Source organism: Hypoxylon fragiforme (genome assembly GCF_022984875.1).
Source record: "Hypoxylon fragiforme strain CBS 206.31 chromosome Unknown GGS25scaffold_3, whole genome shotgun sequence".
Classification (NCBI taxonomy): domain Eukaryota; kingdom Fungi; phylum Ascomycota; class Sordariomycetes; order Xylariales; family Hypoxylaceae; genus Hypoxylon; species Hypoxylon fragiforme.
In genome coordinates, this window is record NW_026054758.1 from 1,413,084 (window position 1) to 1,433,785 (window position 20,702).

At 47.1% G+C, this 20,702-nt stretch overlaps 6 protein-coding genes across 6 annotated transcripts; 4 read left to right on the plus strand and 2 right to left on the minus strand.

Moving 5' to 3' along the window:
* Positions 1-4,100: 4,100 nt before the first annotated feature.
* On the plus strand, positions 4,101-5,134 carry GGS25DRAFT_519299 (aquaporin-like protein; the record flags this gene model as incomplete). Its single annotated transcript, XM_049263681.1, has 2 exons — positions 4,101-4,729; positions 4,807-5,134. The coding sequence occupies 2 exons, from the start codon at positions 4,101-4,103 to the stop codon at positions 5,132-5,134; spliced, it is 957 nt and encodes a 318-aa protein (XP_049118770.1).
* Positions 5,135-5,562: 428 nt separating this feature from the next.
* GGS25DRAFT_177452 (uncharacterized protein) lies at positions 5,563-7,522 on the plus strand. Its single transcript, XM_049256604.1, has 8 exons — positions 5,563-5,591; positions 5,645-5,962; positions 6,101-6,219; positions 6,279-6,302; positions 6,366-6,576; positions 6,637-6,957; positions 7,009-7,344; positions 7,402-7,522. The coding sequence occupies exons 3-8, from the start codon at positions 6,182-6,184 to the stop codon at positions 7,501-7,503; spliced, it is 1,032 nt and encodes a 343-aa protein (XP_049118771.1). The 5' UTR covers positions 5,563-5,591; positions 5,645-5,962; positions 6,101-6,181; the 3' UTR covers positions 7,504-7,522.
* A 787-nt stretch (positions 7,523-8,309) lies between these two features.
* On the plus strand, positions 8,310-10,765 carry GGS25DRAFT_519301 (uncharacterized protein; the record flags this gene model as incomplete). The annotated part of the gene is made up of 4 exons (XM_049263683.1): positions 8,310-8,556; positions 8,606-8,931; positions 9,007-9,112; positions 9,258-10,765. The coding sequence occupies 4 exons, from the start codon at positions 8,310-8,312 to the stop codon at positions 10,763-10,765; spliced, it is 2,187 nt and encodes a 728-aa protein (XP_049118772.1).
* A 331-nt stretch (positions 10,766-11,096) lies between these two features.
* Positions 11,097-14,528, minus strand: GGS25DRAFT_177293 (uncharacterized protein). The gene is made up of 9 exons (XM_049256603.1): positions 13,671-14,528; positions 13,515-13,592; positions 13,430-13,435; positions 13,166-13,372; positions 12,860-13,083; positions 12,533-12,800; positions 12,291-12,436; positions 12,069-12,194; positions 11,097-11,975 (listed from the first exon to the last, which is right to left on the minus strand). Exons 1-9 carry the CDS (start codon positions 14,119-14,121, stop codon positions 11,544-11,546), a joined length of 1,938 nt encoding a protein of 645 aa, XP_049118773.1. The 5' UTR covers positions 14,122-14,528; the 3' UTR covers positions 11,097-11,543.
* Positions 14,529-15,475: 947 nt separating this feature from the next.
* On the minus strand, positions 15,476-17,713 carry GGS25DRAFT_177743 (uncharacterized protein). The gene is made up of 4 exons (XM_049256605.1): positions 17,386-17,713; positions 16,415-17,227; positions 16,281-16,360; positions 15,476-16,217 (listed from the first exon to the last, which is right to left on the minus strand). The coding sequence occupies exons 2-4, from the start codon at positions 17,177-17,179 to the stop codon at positions 15,974-15,976; spliced, it is 1,089 nt and encodes a 362-aa protein (XP_049118774.1). The 5' UTR covers positions 17,180-17,227; positions 17,386-17,713; the 3' UTR covers positions 15,476-15,973.
* Positions 17,714-18,665: 952 nt separating this feature from the next.
* GGS25DRAFT_177801 (mitochondrial branched-chain alpha-ketoacid dehydrogenase kinase-domain-containing protein) lies at positions 18,666-20,647 on the plus strand. Its single transcript, XM_049256606.1, has 4 exons — positions 18,666-19,119; positions 19,185-19,333; positions 19,405-20,396; positions 20,471-20,647. The coding sequence occupies exons 1-4, from the start codon at positions 19,005-19,007 to the stop codon at positions 20,532-20,534; spliced, it is 1,320 nt and encodes a 439-aa protein (XP_049118775.1). The 5' UTR covers positions 18,666-19,004; the 3' UTR covers positions 20,535-20,647.
* Positions 20,648-20,702: the final 55 nt, after the last annotated feature.

The following is a 20,702-nucleotide window of genomic DNA, read 5'->3' on the forward strand; positions in this document are numbered from 1 at the left end:
GTTTACACATCAACCCCACATATGTAGGTACCCGAGGTAGATATAGCACACATGTGCAATAAGACGAACTTTTACCTCCATAGTACATACATATTCATATGTAGGTATACTTTGTACATCGACATCCAGTTATGTATTCCTCTATATGTGCTTCGATTCCTGCTTGATAAATACATGTAGTATTATTCCTATGTAAATAGATTGCATAGATGGATGTACATACCTATACCTATGTATGTCCTCATTGAAGGATAAAGGACCAACATCAACATTGAACGGAATAACTAAGTATGCACTGCTACGGTGCTGAGATGGGAACGTCAAGACAATGTACCTGTGGTCCTGTGGTCCTGTGGTCCTGTGGTCCTGTGTATTGTGCATGTACATAATAATATCTTTGCCATATTCTGATGCCAAGAAGCATAGTACACCGCGGGAAGAAACAAGGGCCGCCAATTTAGGAAATAAAAAAACGCGTGGATTGGGAGCTCACCCTGTTTTTAGTCAGTGCCAACTGGCCCAACTCAACACAGAGCACCCGTTTTGCCAGTTCGACCCGGCCAGTATCATAGCATTATGGAGTAAACAACATGGGTTATCGCGTACCCATGACATCTTCTTTGATGTTTAACGAATAGCAATTTAGCGGGCGTAGTGTTGTATTCACATACATATATGTACTACTAATAGTACCTACCTAGGTAAGATATGTACCTATGTAAGTAGGTACATACATAATTAGTATGAGATACATAACTACATGTATGTATTTTTGAAGATGAGATACGGTGTGAGGCCGACAGATCTCCACGGTTGCACAATAATAGGTACCTGTATGATCGAACACATGTAGAGGTTGGACGTTTCGTCATACCTTTTCATATCCAAGCACTTCATACGTAATATGGAACTTGCTTGCGTCTTATGAAGCTCTGGGGCTTTTCCCGGTAAGACTGTAAACCCTTCTGTTCAGCCCAGCTGAAAAGGCGGGTTTGGTGGTGAACACGAGGGGGGGAGACACCGTCGAATACGTCAAATACCCACGCTTACCCATATCCCCATATTCTCTGTTTGCCTCATACGACAAACTTGCAAAGCCCTTCTTATGTAATCGAAGATCGTACCTGCGTATCCGGGGGTCGTGGAAAAGGGGGGCCGGGGTTGCGTGACGAGTACATAATGTGTCCCTCGTCAGTCAAGTAAAAATCTGACCCCATACCGAGACATTCAAGATTCAGAACGTAGTCCGATCATATCAAGAACGACTTTGGTCACACCGTCTCGGAGGTCTCGATCGTCTTGTAAGAGTTCTGTGGGAGAGTTGCGCGATGAGGATCATCCATAGGTACATATATTGATATTCTAACTAGTAATAACATGTATTATTAGTCAGGTATATATAAGTTAGATTCTGCCATTCTGGGCGCCTAGGGGCTGCTAGTCGACCTGCAAGCACTGCAAAGCAGTCTGGTTACCTAGCAGTATTTAGTATCGAGGCCTAACGCTAGAATTGGAGGCCGAGAACGTGATTTACGTCCGTTTCTAGTTAAGAACGATGCATAATCCGGAAGGGCCACTTGCCTGTTTCTCTCTGCCGGACGACGTGGCACACATTGGACGAAGATAGGCCCAATTAACCCTAAGCCTTTATAGGTCAAATTCAGCATGAGGGCAGACCGCAGGTGAGGCAAAGCGCCAGTCTGGAAACATGGATGAAAACTACACTACATATGTACATAAGTTTGCACTCACGATGAGCGGGGGTGGGCAAGCTGGTAACATTGAAGTCAAACACCACACCACCTCACCTGTATAATTGTATGTAACTATATGGGCGAGATAGCCTCAGGTGTTATTACCTATGCACCTAGTACACTACATACATACATAGTATGTACATCCCCAAATTCCAGCTTGGAACCTCGATGTTGCATAATGCGGTAATGGTGGATTCTTCCGCATACTAGTTTAGGTACAATAGTATGTACTGTAGCAGTATCCATGGATGTAGGATGGTCCATGTTGTTTTATTATGTGCCTACATTTGGTTAGGAGCCCCTGAGTTGGGTGCATGATAATCAGGTACTAGTAAACTAGTAGATTAGTAGTCGACTGTTACCTGATGACCCTATCTACATGTACATTACCTACCTACCTAGGTCTTAGGATGTAGTACTAGTAGGCATTATGCACATACAGCCGTAATTGTGTGCATATTGCTAACCTAGGTACATAAGACATTTTTCTCGTGCCTCTGTACTATGTACCTATTTTTGATTTTTGCCGCTCGTCGCTCTTCTTATGTACCAATCTGAAGAGTTACAGGAACGCGGTTGGCTTTGAATCTTGTTTCTCACGCGTCAACGGTTTCGACGATCTAAAGCCATGCACCTCTGTCGGGATTTACATCCATTGGGCATCTCGTTGCGAACTACTAGCAGCTGTTAGGCATACATTGCCCTCTACGATAGATCATCTCTCGGTCGTCTTAATCCTCATTTGTAGACCGTGGCTTGTTTAAATTATGGCAAAGGTACAGCCTGGTTGGCTTATGTAGGTATCGGCAAGATCGCGTACTCCACGACGAGCGATCGTGAGGTGGATACCCCCTCCTTACAAGGGATTGCCTTTAATGATTCTCCACGGCACGGATAACATGGGCAGCTCTCTCTCTCACTAATGTATGTACTACCTCTGTTTGTACTCATTGCATGAGCTCGAGAACGGCCAAAGCGTATTAGCAACATTGTGGAGAAGATGATGCTAATAACAGATGCATGTTTAATATTATGCTTGTTGCTGCAGGTGTGTATTTCAAGCGTCCGCGATGCGATCCGAAAGATAGTCTTAGAGTGCATGATGGCCCCTGACTCTGAGGCCGCCATGATCCCGAAGCTAGATTCGTAGATGGGTGGGCTTCGACGCCGTTTCTAGAAGCATTGGTTCTCGTTCTGCTTCAGGGGGTCTTCAAGTCAGGCAACGGAGATCGTGTTTTATCATCCTTGATGGTCGATCCATTTCCCCGTAGGATGGATAAGCCGTAAGCTGAGATGCTTTCTTTCTTTTTTTCTCTGCTTTTTCTGCTTTTTTTTTGTTCTGTATCTACTCCTAATCCCTCGCTTAGCATCCTATCAAGTGCCGGTATATGATATGGCTTAGGCAGATTGAAACACTCAAAAGACGCTTGTCTTTGCCTTCAACCAACTAAACTACGAATTCTGTCAGGTTTTACAAGACTCACAAACATCAAAGCCCCCCGGAGCGGACGATGTGGGATGCGGCGTAATTGTGGCTTCTTGTCGACATTTTCTAAGATTAGCTGGCCTGTTTTGTAATACGGTCCGCTCCCGAGTCCCGACCATGATACTTATTACACAAATTATTATTTTAGTCGATAGGCCAGATTGTCATTTCCCTTCACGATAACACGTCTACCCATTGGGAGTGGACTAGATATCTAGATATCTACACCACACGCTCTCTTACTCACGTCAGCATACGCGCCCAGTCTAATAAAGAATTGTCAAGGTGTTAAAATACTTCATATACCTACCTAGATAATATTGAAGATCTGGCGATATTGATGTCATGGATCCGAGCTCCCTATGCGATTCATATCCAACCTAGCTATATTGCTACGCGAATCGCGCTTTGCACTAACTCCATAGCTGGCAATATCTTTGATATGTTTTTATCTGTATCCGTGGATATCTCCCAGCCGATCAATGCTAACTGGTGAGTTACTAAATTCCCAAGAATAATCTATGACGAGCGAAAGATTCGCGTATAGGGAGTTTAAGGATCGTGATGCATAGTTCCTAGAGCCTCTCGAATTATAATCATTTAACGATTCAGGAATTGGCCTTCGGTATCCAACTGCGTGAATATCTAACAACTTGCCGATGGATTATAGGTAAGGCTACTGAGAGCTTGTCAGAAGGCAAATGATTTTACGACCCAATCTAATATTATGGTTGTTTCTATATAATATCCATCTTTCAACAAATGCGGTGACAAGTCCATCGATCAACCAATATAGTATCTGCTGTTCAATTCGTCAATTCGGATCATACTATTGCTTCTTTTTTAGGTCATATACGATGGAGAATACTGATATACACGGGCACATTCGACGGCCCTGGGAAAAGCCGAAGCAAGTTAGTGCAAACAAGCCCCAGCGCCTGAGGCCGTTCAATGTTTTGCCTCTCAAAATCAAGAATCACCTCATCGCGGTGATGAGCGAGTTTGCGGGCACCTTCATGTTCCTATTGTTCGCGTTCGGCGGCACGAACGCCGTTAACACGAATTTGCCAGGAGATCCGGCCGCCGACCCTTCCAAATTGTTGTACATTTCACTATGCTTCGGCATGAGTCTTGCTGTCAATGCTTGGGTCTTCTTCCGCATAAGCGGCGGCCTTTTCAATCCGGCTGTCACAATGGGCATGATGCTAGTCGGCGCTATGGGGTATATTCGTGGTTCCATGGTGATTGTTAGCCAGATCATAGGTGGCATTGCAGCGGCAGCCGTTGTGAAAGGACTTACGCCTGGACCACTCTCCGTATCAACCAGTTTAAGCCCCGGGACAACAGTCGTACAAGGCTTGTTCATCGAGATGTTCTTGACAGCCCAGTTGGTGTTCACAATCTTCATGCTCGCTGCCGAGAAACATCGCGGGACATTCATAGCCCCCATTGGAATAGGGCTGTCGCTTTTCATTGCCGAGTTAATGTAGGTTTCCCCTTAAACTGTCTATGAACTTACTTGCCCTTGGAGATTAGGACGCTGATAAGATTTTTATGATATAGGGGAGTGTTCTACACCGGTGGAGCCGTGAATCCAGCACGAGCCTTTGGTCCCTGCGTTGCTATCCGCGAGTTTCACTCGTACCATTGGATATACTGGGTAGGCCCTGTCCTGGGTTCGCTTTTGGCATCTGGTTTCTACGTCTTCATCAAGGCTCTCGAGTACGAAACTGTCAATCCGCAACAGGACCAACCTACCGAAGAGCCCGTCGAGCCAAAACACCCCTCAGATCATTTTGAGGGTGATGGGCATGAATGGGAACAGGTCTTGCCAGTTACTAGCAATGGGCCATATAGAAAGGGGCCCAGTATGGAGGCAACTCGCAGTTGAAATCTGATATAATCGTGTTCAATAGAAATTTCCATTCTCAAGATGTGATAGTACCTAGGTAGGTAGCGAATATTGCTAACCCTGGAATTGATCGCTAGATTTCACGTTACCTGCACCTGGGGATGATCAATAATACCAGACGGTCATTCAAAGATGATATAAGGTACCTATAATCATATTCTGTGAGAGTGTCTTGCAATAGGTAACCAGATACTTGAGATGGTTGATACTATCTAGTACATACATTGCTTAGTAGTAGGTATGTGGCACTGCTACTATGCATCGTGTACTTTAGTTGGTGGGTACATCATGACACATACCCCTATCTTGAACACATCATTGATCAAGACGTGGAAGGAGCAGCCTCGATAGGTACCTTTATAACAACAAGTTGAACAAACTTTGTTAAATTACCAGTAGCAACTTCCATATTCCACCATCGATCTTCACAACACAGGTAAGCTCCTTCCTTGACATGACTTCTCATATCTCATCTCTTTAACAAAGAAGAGGATTGCAGGCAGGTACCATACAAGATTAAAACAGCCACCCACCAGACTCATGCGTCCTTCTTTTTTAGATTTTCCCTTAATCTCCCTTCTACATGGAACAAACATTTCACCACGTCGAAGACAACATTGGAGAATCTTGAAACTTCAAAGTTTACTTTCTACACTCTACACTCCACCTCCTCCTCCCCACACATACCAGACGCTACATCTTTTTGACGACGCCTTCAGAACACTGAACCTCTCTCCACCCCTTCTTCTTTTCTACGTTTAATTACCTACTAGGTAGCATTAACCCATCCGGCCATGGAATACTAAGGTACGTTTGCAGACACTCAACTCATTTTATCAGTTGCCCTCCTCATCTTTAGTTCTCCTGGTGGTGTCTCAGCATTCATGCTCGGGTCTTATCTCATTAGTCTTCCCCGATAATCAGATCAACTTACGCCTTCAACAGGTTATCACTAATTGTGAACCCCGGTATATATATGATATCTTCTCTTGATATCTCATAATATATACTATTCAATCTGGCAAGATGTCTTCGCATCAGTTGGTGGTTCGCTCTCAACGGCGGTAAGCTTCATTTATACCAAGTTAGGTCTGACTCCTTCATAAGCTAACAAACAAAGCAGTCATGTGAAAACTCTTCCGAAAGAGTAAGTGGCTGACTGATTGACTGATTGATTCCATTCGCAGCTTACTAATGTTTCCACTGACAGGTTCGAGTGTCTTGTCGACGGTGCTTTGCTCCCCATTGACAAGTTCTCCCAAAACCAAATCTCCAAGTGGGTTAAGCACAAGCAAGGCATCGGATTGATTTGTAAAGATCATGCGCGATCTGAGCAGCGTGAAATCAAATGCCATGGCCCTTGTGACAAAATCAAGTTGAAAATGCATTTTAGCAAGATCCAACGCAATGAGCTCGAGCCTGTAAGCTATATTATGTTATTGCCGCCTTTACCTATGTACTTTGCTAACCATTAGCTTAAGTGGTGTATTGTGTGCACTGACTGGAAGACTCGGTATAGCGATGGCAAGGATGCTCCAATCGTTCCCCCAGGCGGCGCGCGAATCTGTCATGCGATTTCCGAGGCCATCACTGATGACGGTTCTGAGGAAGACATGGACGAACATGGTTCAGTTCCTGTGCAAGAAAGCCAGCAGTACATAAACAACCAACACAGCAACGGTACTCATGAAACCGGTTCTTCTTCTTTGTCCGGGGATGGGCTGTGGTTATTGCAAGGCGCCAATTTCAACAGTGATGATGATGACGATGATAATCGCGGTGGTGGTGATACTGATGGTGATGTACGGCTACCCCCTATCGCAATTCACCACGCTGATCTGACGAAAATCTAGCCGGTTGTGGAAGGGATAAATCTAAGCTCTGTCCAGGTTATACCCCCGAGTTCCCCAGCGGAGCAGCAATCGACCAATTTTTACAGTCTTTACGGCTGGGAGATGCCTGATGGCCAAAATCATCAGCACGATTCACGTGATCATACCCAAGAAGGTTCTTCTAGCAGCCACAATAGTTCTAATGGCAATTATAACCACGACAGCTCTCTTGATGATCCGTCTCATGTCAACCTTCGCAGCACAGAGGCTGTTCAGGTCGGGCCTAATATCACGCCCAAGACTCAGATCGGATCTCGAGGAACCATATCATACGGACGTTCCAAATGGTACAAAGGGGTATGAAATCCCACAATATTCTATCCCCAATAATGGGCAAAACTAAAATGTTTGTAGGACACCCGTAAGGTATTTCTAGCCGAGCCAGAGTACGCCGCTTATTCAGAAGATCGTCCTGTCATCAGGGACCCAAATTGGAGCTCAGATGATGACTTCTAAGTGGGCCTTTCTGCTAAGATGATGAGGATCTGATTATTCAGGCCTCGTGAGCCGCAACATTGAGGTTAGGAGAAACCAAAGAGTTATGTCGCACATGTCTGACAGCTAGCTTACTGGGTGGGTTGTCCCATGTAGACATACTAGAAATCCTCCTAAGTTGCCAGCCATTCAGAGGTGGCATGGAATACGCAGCTAAAAAGATGAATCCTCGAGATAAGTGGTAGATAGATACCTAGGCGATTTCTGCCCCGAGGGTAATAGATTCATAATGTAACTCATTTGCCTATTTGGTGACGACATGATGGTGTATTATCTTCGATTCAACTAAGCTAAACAACGCAGCCTTCCGAGACTCACTAACATCTTTCGTCAAATAGTTTCCACCGGATCGCCTCGATGACATCCGCGTCCATTTGAAGGAGGTGATCAACTATACAAGACTGCTGTATTCTTTCCGAAGGTGTAGCACCGACTACATGTTGTGCGTAACAGGCAGCTTTGCCCCGAGCCTCGATGCCTCTATAACAGGGATGGCCCTCCTTACGAGATGTTACTCCATCGCCCGGCTTCTGTCAGGACGAGAATATCTTACTGCGACTACCCGGGTGGTGCTGAAGTTTTGGGTACAGATGTCTTGGAAGTTGGGCTCTAACTTGTTGGGGATATATGTCTAGATCAACTTCTCGGACATTCGCTTTTATATCGACACGTTTTAGCACCCGGTATTTAGTAGTAGGCTTTTTTTTATTCTTAGTATATTACGACTGAAACCATCTTCATTCGAGAAGGTAGACAAAGTCTATAAAATGCATATCGAGGCTCTTGGTGTTCATGAAGCAGACCTTCAACGTTCTGAAGATTCAACACAGGTCAACCTCGGGGAAAACGATATTTCTCAATCTTCGTACGGAAGCGATGCTCGCCCGTCTAACCCATCTGTCCATTGGGATCTGAATGTTTCTGAACCAACACCTCGATCTCGACTATGGCCTTCAGCGGATGAAAGCTCTACTAAAACCATGGAAGAAGCTCTTGAGGTAGAGAGGGACGAATGTAAGACTCATTTGAAGGTATCCCACACACGCTAACAAAAAGTCTTAAGCAACCAAGAAGCAACAACCGGACACCGTTTCGGACTCATCATCAAGTGCCTCTGGCTCGGCTACTTCTTCATCTGCAGCAAGTTCTATCGTTAGCAGTTCTTCCTCTGGGTCTCCCTTAAGCTCCACTAGTACAATAGCGCCGGAAGTATCAAGGCCAAGCGTTCGTTTTAGTGACCGCGCTCCTCCTCTCGCGAAGCGGCCTGCCATCTCTAGGCGATTCAGTGCTCCTATTACGTCGGCAGTTGAATGGGGGCTTCTGTTCGACGAGACCGGATACGCTACCCCCCGGAATGGACAGTTTCTAAGAGGGCTAGCCAAGCATGTCGTATGTGATCTATGAAATGAAATGGTATCTACCTAGTATATATATGCCAATAGCTGACGTGTGATGAGGTCACAGATCGACGACTTTGCACCTAGCAGCAGCGCCCTTGTCGTCACGCCAGAGAAGCTCAGCGTGCTGTACTCAAGATACCGGCTAGATGCCGAGATCTATCCATTCGTAGGTAAGTTTTGATTGAATAACAAATGACATGCCAGTCCTCTCCGCTACCTACCCTCCCGCCCCCTTCTCTTCTTCTACCCCTATACGGATCCGCTTATAGCGATTGCATAGTATTTTTTTACTAATATCCGATCATATGTCTGCAGAGATCTTCAACTCTCGAGCCAAAGACGTCCACGACCGCATCGCCGACTTCTTCACCGATCTAGACTGCCAGTATCATCTGATACCACTCGACGCATATTCTCGTCCGCGGATCCCCGCCTTGACGCCTGTGGGGTTCGCACACTACCTCACCACCTGCATTCTGGCACATCCGGACGAGGAATTTCGCCGCCTTGACAAGATTGTGGCGGACGTCCAGCTCTTTGCTGACACTGAAAGCCAATCCCAGAAACTACCCCGGCAGCTGATTCGTAGCCAGTTCCCCGTCAAGCACGACGCCAAGTCTAGGAAGATTCTGGGTGCCGCGTTTGACGACCTGATATACGACCTTGGGCTAACGGAACCGTCCACCCCGAGGCTACCCTTAGCAATCATGGCGCCGCCTCTGCCATCTCCTCTCTCTGCAAACTCTGACAAGCAAGCCCCTCCACCGTCGATACGCCACTGTGCCCCTCTCGAATCATACGCGAGGGAAAGGGGGTACACGCTGCTAGCCAGCCCAGAGACGAGCAAAGCACGGAGTCGGTACATGCCCCCTGGGATCCTAAAGACTATAACCACGGGAGACCAGACGGGCGCCACTTCTTCTACCGAGGACAGCCGTCACAGTGACTACGACCACGACAGCGAACGGGCACGGATCCACCGCATAGAAAAATCCCAACAGGATACTTACCGGCCCGTGCCTCCTACTACTACCACTATGACGTCGACGTCGTCCACCACCCCTCCTTCTACATCACCAAGGACTTCCCAAATAGCAGGCCCGCTAACGATGACAACAACGATGACGCGCACGCCACACCCACCGCGCTCATCTTCTTACTACCACACCACCACTGGGACCACGTACAGACGCGCGCAAAGCCCGCCGCCGTCAAAAGCATACCGGGCCTCGGCGCCCGACGTGAGCACCACGGCATATGCCAAGCCCGTGGGGTATCTACCACCACCGCCTGCGACAGGTGGGACGGCAAAGAGACTCTCAATGTACGCGGGAGACAGACACCACAGCGGCGGCGGTTCATCTTCATCTTCTTCGTCTACGGTTCGAGCTGATCCGGATACGGGTCGGCAGCTGTTGGACAATAGCAGCCATAATAGCCGCAGGCACAGCCACAGTAGCAGTAACAGCGGTAGCAACAACAATGGCAATGGTAATAGTAGTAAAAGGCCCAACACAGGGGAGAAGCACCACTCCCACTCCCGTCATAGCCATGGTCATGGCTATAGTCATAGTCACGACAGTGGCAGTGGTGGTGGTGGTAGTAGCCATCACCACCACCGACGGCACAGCACCGTCGATGACAAAAACATCGACAGCAACTACAACAACAACAAAAACGATAACAGTAACAGTAATGATAACGGCGGTGCCCGAAGACCGACTTGGGAGGAGGCATTGCGCTTTACGTCGCCTTCGACTTCGTCTCCACATCACAAGAGTGGGGGACATAGACATCATCATCGTCACCATTCGGGGTATTGAATTGATGGGTACCTAGTTAGTAAATTGCCATGTTGTACTTTTGACTTCCTTTCCCTTGTTTCCTTATCATTTTTCTTTCTCTCTTTTTCTCCTTTTTCTTCTTGTTTCAGATATTTGGAAACAGTTATTACTCACTTCTTTCGTTTATATTAGTAGTACCTACCTAATCTAAGTGCTGGGCCTATATTATTTGGATGGGATAAGATGAGATAAGCGCGATGGCTGGAAGAGAGGAAAGGTTGGAAATAGTTTGGAAAGTTTGAAAGACAGAAAGGGGGAAAGGGGGAAAGGGGGAAAGGGGGAAAGGGGGAAAGGGGGAAAGGGGGAAAGGGGGTGGGGGAGTAGAGAGTCGATACTAGGCTAGCTAATATATGGTAATTTAGTATTGTACGTAATTGATCAAGGGTAATAGGAATTCCAAAACATTATCGTGTCTAGCAGCTAGCTACCTACCTACCTAGTACATGCCTATACTCTGTAGAGCAGGTATGCATAACCATAGGCACGTTTTCCTTTCCATAACCGTAATTCCAAAAAATGGGTATCCGCGACATATAGTTACAGGATTGTAGAAATGAGAGACAAACAGCTACCTAGCTCGTAGAGAGGTAGGTAGGTTGGGTAGATTAAAGAATGTATAGAATATAGGCAAGTACCTAATAAGTGATAATAAAAGAATAAAAGGCGAAAGAAAATGAATGTAAAGAGTACCCCAACTCTTTATACCTAGGGTGAGGAAATTATATATATTTTCCTGCCTGCCTGCCTGCCACCTTATCTACACACGCGCGGTCGCATCGTGCGTCTTCTCCTGCGAGAACCGGTGTTCCGAGTACTCGACGGCGGCGCTGGCGGAGGGGACCTTGGGGGCGGGGACGTCGCGGCGGAAGACGTAGTGGGCCCAGAAGTAGAGGAACTGGGCGGCGCCGTAGCGGGCGAAGGTGCGGAGCGGGACGCTGAAGACGGCGTCGAGCTCCTCGAGCGTCTTCTCCTTGGTCTCGGGCACGAAGAAGAGCACGAGGAAGAAGCCGGCCACGTTCCAGGCCGCGTACCACGAGAAGGCCCCCGCCGTCGTCCAGGCCTGCACCAGCGACGGCCAGGTGAGCGAGATGATGGCGTTGAAGAACCAGGTCGTTGCTGTTGCTAGCGACATCCCGATCGGACGGATGTACAGGGGATATGCCTCGGCGCTGTACGTAAACGGTACGGGCTAATGAATTGGATAAGAAGAATATTATTAGCACGGAAACCCAGATCAAGATCAATGCCAACGGCCGATGGAGATAGAGATGTTTGTACTTACCCCTTCACCAGGGGAATAGACCACGCCGAACAAGTATATCCCCAAGGCTATACAAGCAACATGAGCAGTGCTGTCTTCTGGAATGTAAAAACTGAAGCCAGTAAAGAACAAGAATATGGCCATCAGCTATGAGCAAAAAGAAAAAAAAGCAACCAACAAGTCAGCTAAGGTATCATCTTTATTTTGGGTAAGTACCAAAAAGAAATCATCGATTAGGCTTACGGGGAAAGTGGTAAGGAGGAGATTGCGCCGACCAAAGGTGTCGATGGTGTAGAACGCGGGAAGGGCGAACAGGAAGTTGACGATGCCGAACCCAAGCGATGCCACCAGGGCTATCTGGATGGAGAAACCGCTGTCGACGAAGATTTCTAGAATACCTAAAGTTAGAATACATATTTCATATTTCATTCATATGAATATGAATATGAATATGAATATGATAGAGGGCAAATTAAATTTCTTACGAGTGGAAAAGTAAGCAATCGCGTTGACTCCACAGAACTGCTGCAGGAACATGACGATTTCCGAAGCGACCATGGCATTGCGGTTACGGCGGATGGTCAAGAACTCCTTGATTTTGCTCTGGCCTATGTTCATGGTCTCTTTCTCGACCTGGAGGAGAGTGTCCATGTAGAACAGGTCTCTCGCCGCTTGAACCTTTTCGAACCGGAGCTGACAAATTGCCTTGTATGCGTCCATGTGCCTGTTCTTGGTGAGGTACCATCGAGGCGACTGTATTCCATTAGTGCTCGCATATCTTAGCATGATTATAGGGGGCTTTTATCACAAACCTCGGGGGTAAAGTACACGATGGCACAGACGATGACAGCAGGAATCAGTGCAGATCCCATCATCAAACGCCAGTTGAGGCCTATGATGCCGGATAGATTAGGAACTCCGAAGAAGGCCAGGTCCATTACGTATCCAAGCATGATACCAAAAGCAGTCCACATCTGCCATTGCATAACCAAAGCTCCTCTCAACTTCGGGGGGCTACACTCGGCAGCAAAGATAGCTGGAAGCCGTTAGTCTTTTCAAGCTTTCTTTCTGCCACTTATCTGCTGTGGTTTAGATTGGGGGATAGGTAGTTGACTGACGAGTTGTAGCCGATTTAGGACCAATACCGAGCCCAAGAGCGAAACGAGCAATGAACATATGCCACCAAGTGTTTGTGAAAGCCTGCCAGAAGCATGCGAGAGCAGATATCAGGCAAGCCACGAATACAGTCCCGCGGCGGCCGAATACCTTGTTCATCGGCTCGGTGAGCCAGCAGCCGACGAAGGCGCAACATATATAAGGCGCAGCTAAATGAATATAAGCATCAGTAATGTGTCTGTGGCGGGCAATGAAAGTGAGTTTACCATTGACTAAACCAAGAAGCCATGCATCTATTCGTACACATAAATTAGTATGGCGTGAGACGTTTCGTTAGTACTGATGACCGACCTCGCTGAGACCCGGAATCGATGCTGAAGTCAACCCTGTATATAGATTGAGCGCCGTTCACGACCGTCTCGTCCATACCTGTTGTATTGTCAGTGACGAATATACGGAGGCGCAGGCACAGCGTCAATGACGGCTATATGATATAGGCAGACTTGCCTTGAACGGCAGCACAGAGCGAGCAGACGACGACCACGGCATAGAGCATCATCGGGTTGGACCATTTATGCGTAATCTCCCTATCGAGCACATTGCGCTCACGATCAGTGAGCTCGTCGATGGAGGTGAATTGATTCATGTTACCAGAGATCATAGCACCGAGACGGAAAGCCCTGATATCTTCTTCTTCAGTGATGCCATGCTTCGCGCAGAACTCCTCGCCCATATGGCTCAGCTGTTCTGGAGTGAGGCCGGCAAGCGGATTTTCTAGCTTGGCTGACGCCTCTAAGCGCCGCCTGTACTCATCATCGTTGGATATTTTATCTTTACTCGAGCTATGCTCAATTTCCGCCCGGGACACATCATTGTCCGAATGCTTGCGCAGTTGGGCTTTCTCCGAATTATCCCCCGACGTTCCTCCCGCGGGCGCGTCTTGAGGATTAGAGGCCATAATAATGTGCTGTTCGTCACTGGGTAAGGGGTTGACCTGGTATCCTTTTCTTAGCAATTAAGAAACTTTACCTTTATTCCGAATACGTTACAAGGAAATATCAAGGGAGCAGAGCATTGCAGGATTGGAAAAGGGGACTAATGTAAAAATTTTCTTTTTGGATAGGAGAAGGCTTATTATATTGTTCGGCTGGATGTAATGTAATACCAGGGGTCTTCTTAATGAGAAGCTGCATGCACCCAGGCCACCATATCAAGAAGCAGCCACTCTCGGTGGGTTATATGAAAAGGCCTGCATATCAGTGGTGTGTAAGACGCAAGGACGCAAGGACGCAAGATTATACATGAATCGGACGGGTTTTGAAGTAGGACCGTAACAGTATTCCAGAGCCTCGTTGGTCGAAGAGATGCCAGAAGGATTCCCTCATGGTATGACGACGTCATGTTCCGTAGCTGACCCTGTCGACGACAACAGGGGATACCCGGGCTATTAGCTTCAATAAGTATAGTAATCATCATCCCTCCTCTCACTTTCTAAACTTTACCAACTAGCTCATAGCGGTAATATGAAGAGACAATGGCGTAGGTTAGTAGGTACTAGAGTAGGTATGTCTTGTACCTACATAGGTACATACATTTTCATACAATGGTCCTACTAGGACGAAGTATATGATATGTAGAGGCTGTTTGTTGTCTGATGCCTGTAGTGACGGGTGTCGAGGACCAAAGCCGGCGTGTCTGGCAGAATGGTCGTTGGTACATGACAGCCTAAGTATAGACCTGGATATAACAGTTACACCAGTTACAACAGATACATGGGAACATTGAAGGGTTCGAATCCTTCGAAGCTACCCTGGACGGGTGCTAAAGGATTCGAGCTAGCACAATGGCGTCCGCATTCCCCATGTTACCATTGGAAGATCCCGTATAACCCACATAACTTTAAAGTGACAGGATCGAGATGCCAATACGGCTGATACGGCTGGGCATGGACTATACTGTAGTATTAAAGAATTAGCATGTGTAGTCTAAAGAAGCTAAAAGAAGCCGTCTTGTCGGTACTCACATACGTATTTCTACAGATAGCTAGCCGTCATTTCAATGTAAGGCTGCCGTCTTCCAAGAAGCCCAGATGTACATACATATGTAGCTAGGTATTGTTACAATGTAATGTACCTGGTACTTGCACAAAGCCTTGCGGCTGGGCTGTCACGTCGCTCCGCATGTAAGACACCTAACCTACCTAACTAAATAGACTAAATAGGTATGTATTATGTTGGTGGTAGTCTACTGGTAGAGTGTGTGAACACTGTGAAGGAAAAGGGCTGAAGGAGGTCATGTGGAAGACCGGGGATTGATTAGCCAAGACCTCCAAATGTTGCATGAATGACGCAACTTGAGCCAGCCCCTTTCCCTCAACTGCTGAAGAGGGGAAAGGGAGGTGGCATGAGTAGCATTTAGACCTCAAGTGTGGTAGGTGATTAGATGTTATCTATGTATTATGCAGATGAGAGATCACTCTATCTCACCCAAGTTCCAACTAGTCCTATCTCTACCAAGTTGTGGCCGTATTAGCAACTACGTCCTACCTCATGATAATGAAGATTCATAGGCCTACCGATAAGCCTCATCTTTATTGTCATAGGGGAGATACTGCATGTTACTGGTTGCTCTGGTAGCACATAAACGCCCTGGCCGGTAAACGAGCTGACGAGGCAGGCGTATGATCGTCATTGTTGTTTCCCTTTCCGGGCAAAACATGTAGAACAGACCGCCAAAAAAATACTCACATACCACCACGGACAACGATGCATACCCAGTAGGCAGGGCAATTTCTACCCTGCCGGACCTGTTCAGCTTAGATATTCCCTTTGCTGTCTGATCTGGGTTCCAGGACTTCCAGAATCTTCGCTCCCACCTTTCCTCCGTGCTCTTTTTCGCTTCAAGGCCGACCATTCCGTTTTCCATGCTGAGATGCTTTCCCGTAAATCTTCATCGGCATCCTTCGGCACGTAACTTAGGCATTGGACTTCAATCGCCTTGAGCTGGATCTGTAGATTGAGCATTTCCATCTCGCCCTCGTTCCGTTCGATTTCCCTTTTCCCTTCATTGTTAGCAACCCTTTCAATCCCCTGACCAGGGTGTTTTGGCGAAACTTACAGTTCCTTGATCCGCTTTTCGAGATGTATAATTCTCTGGGCGGCGCGTTCTGCACGCATAATAAGTAACTCGTGGATATGCTATACAGTTGTTAGCAGAGTTGTCGTAGCGCAGGTGAGTGGGGATAGTCTTACATCCGTCTCTTCTTGTCGAGCTCGTAGACTCGAGGTCACGGCCTCTAATTCTTTTTGCAACTTCTGTGCTTCCGCAGCAATCCGGCCGACCTCTGCTGTCGATATCCGCTTCTTGCCAGCCGCCTCCGCCCCGGATTCGGTGGGGCTCTCTTTGGTGGTCTGGGTCGAAGCAGACTTTTGTGTAGGCATCAATAGGTTCGACATCCTAGGAATCACTCGCCCCGGTGTCAGCGACCCCCAAAAGGGGTCCCGTTCACCACCAGTGCTAGTAGCAGGCCTAGATCTCGGTGGTCTCCGTTGGGGCAGAAGGCTTCTTGTGGATAAAGACTTCTCCATTTCGTCCACTTTGGCGTGGAGACTATTGACGTTGTCCTCCCTAAGGTCCTCTTGCTGGCTTAACTGGGCAGCAAGGTCATTTAGTCTTTGCACGAGAACATCCTTGCTATCCTGCACAATACCCTCCTCTTTAATCAGGTCGACGTCCGGTGGATGTAGAGGAGACGATGATCTGACAAGAGGCGATGAAAATTGGCGACGCATCGGTGAGAATGGGGACATGCCCAAAGAAAAGAGACTCATGGATGGCGAGGCTGGAGGTGATGATCTAGGAGTAGCCGCATCATAGTGTGAATACCCAGTGTGAGGTTCTAGCCTAGCATTCCAAGGCGGTGTTTGCGGTGTTTGCGGTCTCTTCGGTCTCTGCGGCGCCGGTTTATTCGGGTCTCTGTCCGAGTCTGGGTCTGCATCCGAATCTGTTTCTGGCATAAGGGTAAAGAAAAATAGTTGAGGCAGAAAACAGCTCGGGCTCGAGCTCTGTAGCTACAAGGATCAAACAAGTTCCGAACTTGGATGGGGTTTGATGCATGCCCTGGAATGAACGTGGTTAGGTATGTGGATTTCAATAATGAAGAGGTGCCTGATCGGTGTATTGGTTTTATTAGATGACACATGGAGTGTGGCTACCTACATACCCAAGTAACCTACCAGGTAGCTTGAATTCCTAGAGACTGAAAAGAGAGAAGCCGACTACATCCGTGCGTGGCCTGAGGCTGTGACTTGGCAGCAATTGTAGATTTGTAGGTATTGGTGTAGTCGTGTAGCTGTAAAGCTGTAGTTGCAGGTATTTGGGGCTCTGGTCGTGTATCCCGAGAACTAGGTGAATATGGGTATAGTCGGGTATTTCGAGCATATACTACTAGGTATCGTGGGCTATGTCGATCGACGATTACGAGATAAAGGTTGATGGAGTTGCGAACTGTACTACCTAGCAGCCCTACCTATACATAGCAGGCAGGTATTGACGCCAACACATCTGTGTATGGATATGTATTAGGTAGCCTACTACTAGGTAGGTTAGGACCGTTAGGTAGTAGGTAGGGTAATTTAGGTACCTAAGCTATAGAAAGGTACTGGGCATTTGAATCTCGAAAACGACTGAAAATGCTAGTTAGGTAGTTAGAAACGAACATTGAAGATTAGAAAAGGGCTAGATTCGATTCGTGGAGTACCCGCTTTCTTAGATGCATAAATAGAGCCAGACACTTATAAGAAGATGCGTGTTAATATAATACATAGGAAATAATGTTTAAGAATGGAGACTTTTTGGAACAATTATTATTAAGGGAGCATTTGAACCTTGAAGGAAGTGCCGGTGGCAGAAAATATGGGGGGAAACACAAACAATGGACATACCCTACTGTACCCTAGGACCTAGGTAAGCCAGCTGTCAAGCCCTGTCGAGAGCACTCATGGGTGAAAGGAGACTCCTCGGCTGGACTTTTATCGTTTCGGTAAATTTACCAGTGAAGAAACAGCTGGCGAAAAGCTGTGTAACTTTCCCCTTCTCCGCGCCCCCATAACCCAAACAAAAAGAAGCCAATGACGGCTTTCGAAATGGAGCTAGGGTAGAAGATGTACATACAACATTGAATGTCAATGTTCAATGCATCAATACATATGTATGTACTGACAATTTGATACAATATCTTTTAGTACAGACTGTGCAGTACCTACTCCTTTAACTAGGTACTTATCCAAGTCTCTATGGAATAAGGAACATTTTATTTAATTTATTTTATTTTGGCTTCAAGTTACTTACGTACATATAACTATATGTATATGTAGGTGCCTAAGGTAAAATCCGGGAATATCCAGCTTGCGCCGCGTTACCGGATACAGGTACATACAATACCTACAATTCTATGTACATAATTATGTACTGATCTGTGTACTGGAGTCTTAATCAACTTCTCTTAAGAGCCTCGGCATTTTAGATGCAGATAGGTCCCCTGCTAACAAGCGTCATTCTGCACTAATTCCCGCGGGGTGGTCCTAGTCTTCAACTTTTAGTTTCTACAGTAGTCTTACGACCTCCGATTCTACCCTCAACCCTCAAAACCTCAGATCTCAAGTCTCAAGTCTCGTGCTATTGCTCACTGCTCACTGCTCACTGCTCATTGCTCACTCTACATACCTAGCATTATTCAATTCGGATCTCATGGACCAGATCTCTCTTTCTCCTACCTGAGATTATCCCTTCCACCCCTGAACTCTTGTTTGTTCACCCCGTCTCTAGACGGACCCGTCCAATATGTCGTGGAAGGCATCCGAGAGGTTGATGGATACCATCCGCCATTACTCCAACTTTCCTGCTACTGGAGTCAGTTTAAGACAAATGGTCCAATTTGGCGAGAGGCCATCAACAGGTATGTATAGTATATACTTTAAATCGTAATTATCGCAATGCTAATCCCACTTCCCTCTCGTCCAGGAACCCTTTTTCGCGCCTCCCAATTCCTTGCCGAAGAGCTACCAATTCGCCTTGCGCACCGAGTACAGGAGCTTACAAGCTTACCTGATGGACTTAGCGATATGCCATCGGTAAAAAGAGTCCAGGATTGGTATGCGCAGTCGTTCGAGGTTCGTATTCAAATGTTCTTGACTCACATCAACAATGCCTCTAGTGTGAGTCATCTAACATGTGATAATAGGAGATCATTAACCTAGGACGACCCGAGCTGTCGAGAGATGTACGCGATCGATTATTAAACCCAGGAAGGTTCCACAACAGCAAGACTTCTACTATGCTCTCCGAGGCCACGCCCAATCCCAGCATCCGCGAAGGTCAGTATGCCTCAGCGCCGCCCACGCAGATCGGCTTAGGCAATGGCAAGAAGTACCAGGCCGCAAGGAGGTACTTTGCCATGGTAGACGACAGCGGCGACTGGCCGCCGGAGCTCCAGGCATATAACTCGAGGTTCGCTCAAACGTTGCATAAGATCAAGAGGAGGCACGATGGCGTTGTCACGACCATGGCCCAGGGCATCCTAGAATACAAGCGAAAAAGACAACGGATGCAAATTGACAATAACATCCAATCTTTTCTGGACCGTTTTTACATGTCGCGCATAGGCATCCGTATGCTTATAGGGCAACATATCGCTCTGACCGATCAGAGCCATCATCGAGATCCCACCTACGTCGGTATCATCTGCACCAAGACCAACGTGCGCGATCTAGCGCAAGAGGCCATCGAAAACGCCCGCTTTGTCTGTGAGGATCATTATGGGCTTTTTGAAGCGCCGAAAATTCAACTAGTTTGCAATCCCGACCTCACTTTCATGTATGTTCCAGGCCATTTGTCGCATATGCTGTTTGAAACCTTGAAGAATTCGTTACGAGCCGTTGTCGAAACGCATGGGCAAGATAAGCAAGAATTCCCAGTAACCAAGGTCATCGTTGCCGAAGGAAGGGAAGACATAACCATCAAGATTACCGATGAGGGCGGCGGAATCCCGCGAAGTGCTATACCGCTAGTTTGGACATACATGTATACAACCGTGGATCGGACGCCAAGCCTGGATCCTGACTTCGATAAGAGCGATTTCAAGGCACCTATGGCTGGCTTCGGTTACGGACTACCAATATCGCGACTCTATGCTCGGTACTTTGGTGGCGACCTAAAACTGATCAGTATGGAAGGGTAAGCAACACTTTTTTTTTTTCTTCTTCTTTTTTGCATTCGATGATTCAACGGAATACTAACCTCGAAAATAGGTATGGAACAGATGTGTACCTTCATCTGAACCGCCTGTCAAGCTCTTCGGAACCCTTGCAATAGCAATCAGCAGTCATGAGGGAGTGGTCATCCCAAGGATTGACGTTTCCGTATAAAAGGATGATGCAGAAGCGGCTTAAGAACCTAGAGGTGTCAGAACGTAAGCAGGTCGGCGACGCCGAGTCCATGATCACCCAAGAGAGCGGACGCTTCACCCGCGACGAGGCTGCA